General features: G+C 50.5%; 1 protein-coding gene across 7 annotated transcripts in view; it reads left to right on the top strand.

The window, feature by feature from the left end:
• The first annotated feature begins 413 nt into the window (after positions 1-413).
• Positions 414-2,532, top strand: part of ciz1b (cdkn1a interacting zinc finger protein 1b) — a 9,802-nt gene continuing 7,683 nt past the window's right edge. The window contains exons 1-9 of one of the 7 annotated variants that reach the window (XM_017303400.1): positions 414-511; positions 971-1,014; positions 1,082-1,151; positions 1,223-1,365; positions 1,499-1,563; positions 1,635-1,687; positions 1,759-1,887; positions 2,194-2,288; positions 2,356-2,523. In XM_017303400.1, the coding sequence (XP_017158889.1) occupies positions 986-1,014; positions 1,082-1,151; positions 1,223-1,365; positions 1,499-1,563; positions 1,635-1,687; positions 1,759-1,887; positions 2,194-2,288; positions 2,356-2,523 (752 nt within the window). In that variant the 5' untranslated portion in view covers positions 414-511; positions 971-985. The other 6 variants (XM_017303402.1, XM_008402794.2, XM_017303399.1 and 3 more) reach the window with 6 other exon arrangements.

The raw sequence follows: 2,532 nt of genomic DNA on the forward strand, positions 1-2,532 counted from the left end.
CACACACACACACACACACACACACACACACACACACACACACACACACACACACACTCCCGGCCTGGTGAGTGTTAGAGCCAGCTGTTCTCCAGCTGAGGAAGAGGAGGAGGAAGTCCAGCTCATCTGATCTCAGACTGCTGGCTTGTTTCTGGTGACTCTGCCAACGGTGACCTTTGACCCTGATTCTGATCAGGACAGAATCCGTTGGATCTGCTCTTGCTTTATAAATTATAACACTTCAAGAGTTTTTTAACTCCTGATTGTTTTGCTTCACTTTGTCTCGTTAATGATCATCATAAATAAAGCATTTAATATAAACACAGAGCTTTACGTTGATGGGTCATTTTAATCAGCCTTTATTCTGGAAAGGTCCTTGTCTTCCGCCGGAAGCAGGTGTTCTGCACCAGACGTTTGGCTGCAGTTTTCCGCCCCGCCGGCAGGAGGCGGCAGCGCCGCTGAACCAGATGCCGTCTGCTAATCTTTAGCAGAGTTAGCTGGGAGGACGGAGGTGAGCTCAGTGAAATGATGAAAGAAATTATAACGTTTTGATTCATATTCATGACTCTGCAGTTACGGATGGGAGCAACAGAATAAAACCATCCGCCTGAGTTTGTTCATATCGGCGTTTCATCCGGTTGTTTTGAGCTCCGGTGGCTTCCAGGTCTCTGTTTAAATTCCAACCATTTTAGATTTATTTGTTTTTTAACTGGTCGGTTCTGTAGATATCGTGATGTTATTAGTTGGTAGTAAATGTTAATTTGTCCCCGGTAGTTCGGCGTGGCTGTGAGGACAAAAACACGTTTCTAACTTTCTATAAAGTTGAAGAAATGAAGAAATACTGTTTCTGCAGTGTTTGGTTTAAACCCATACATCTGGTCAATCAGTTGATGTCCAGATGTATGGATGAGTCTGCTTGAAGCTGATGGTTTAATGAGAATGAACGTCTTTGTCTTCCTTGGAGGAGCAGAGGTCAGAGGTCATCATGGTCAGACAAATCAGGAGGATGGACAGGTGAGAGAATCTGGATCTGCTCCATCAGATTGCTCCTGTTTGAACTCTGACCTCTGTCCTACCCCAGGTGTTTCCTTCCTGCAGCGGGAGGCGGCGTAGCGAAGGTTCGATTCCCTGCAGGTCCTCCAGCTCAGCAGGTGTGTAAATCAAACCCACCCTCCTCCTGCTGATCCGCCTCACCGCCTGAACCGCGGCTCCTGTCCTGCAGGCACCAGGAAGCTGTGACGCCCGGCCTCACGGCAGTCGCGCCGCCGCGAGGGAGAAGAGAGCAGCTGATGGGCGGAGCCAGGGAGGTCAGGGGTCAGATGGAGGTTCAGGAGAGGCTCAGCTGAAGAGAGCGCGACAGAATGGGTCAGTTTGGTTCTGGATGAGGCATGAAAAGAGAAAAGCTCATCATTCTGAACCTTCAGCTGCTAAAGGTTTATTCATAGTTTGGGCTGTAAAATGTCCTCCAACAGTCAGAATCAAGTTTTGTTTCCTGCAGAACTGAGGCGGCTGCAGCTCTGACCAATAGGAGCAAAGCCCCCGGGTCATGTGACCCAGCAGGAGGTGAGTGACTGCAGCTTTAATCAGAGATTCATGAAGCTTCAGGATTCACTGATGCCGTTTCTGTTCTTCAGATGGTTCTGGTTCTGACCAGCAGGGGGCAGCAGAGGACAGCCGAGCAGCTCAGGTGAGGAAGTAAGATCCTTTAGGATGCTAGGACTGTTAGCACGTTCCTGACGTGCTGTTGAAACGTTGCAGCTGCAGAGCGTGGCCTCCCTGAAGGTCACCATCCAGCAGAGCAGCGACAGCCGAGCGTTCGGTCCGGCGGACAGGAGCTCTGCTGCTCTCCGCTGCCATGTCTGCAACCTCACCTGTCGCTCCCCGCAGGTGAGAAACACGCCTGTCCTTCCTCCTCGCTAAAACCCAGAGTGCTGCTGAAAGTGGACGCCATGTTGGCTTCATGCTTTAAGGTGTCGGCCATATTGGTAGAGGCAGGTTAAACAATAACAAATGTTATCAATGAGTCTGCTTGAAGCACTTCTATGAATGACAATCATTGAGATGAATGTTAAGATGTAGTTTATTATCAGTTAGTTACTGATAATAAACTACAAAATTAGAAACATCCCATAATTCTGTGTACAATGAGCCAGTTAAGGTAAATGTTTGCTAAGCTGTGTGTGTGTCGTCCAGGTGTTTCAGGATCACATGTCAGGGCGAGAACACCTGAGGAAGCTGCAGGACATCACACAGAGCGTCCAGCTCAACGCCGGCCCCCTGCTGGACAGGTGCGGCTCCGCAGGGTTTACTGAGGCTTCAATGTCCAGAACCTGCAGTAACAGTGTCTGCCTGCAGGGGGCGTCGGCCACAGGCGCAGCGCTGGTGTGACACCTGCCAGGTCCACTTCAGCGGTGACATCATCGCCCACAGACGGACGGAGCAGCACAAGGTGAGAGCAGGACGTCTGAGAGCGAGCTGCAGGCGGGGGGCTCCCTCACCGGGGTGTGTGTGTGTGTGTGTGTGGTTGTGTGT

Source organism: Poecilia reticulata, unplaced genomic scaffold (genome assembly GCF_000633615.1).
Source record: "Poecilia reticulata strain Guanapo unplaced genomic scaffold, Guppy_female_1.0+MT scaffold_257, whole genome shotgun sequence".
In the NCBI taxonomy this organism is placed as follows: Eukaryota; Metazoa; Chordata; class Actinopteri; order Cyprinodontiformes; family Poeciliidae; genus Poecilia; species Poecilia reticulata.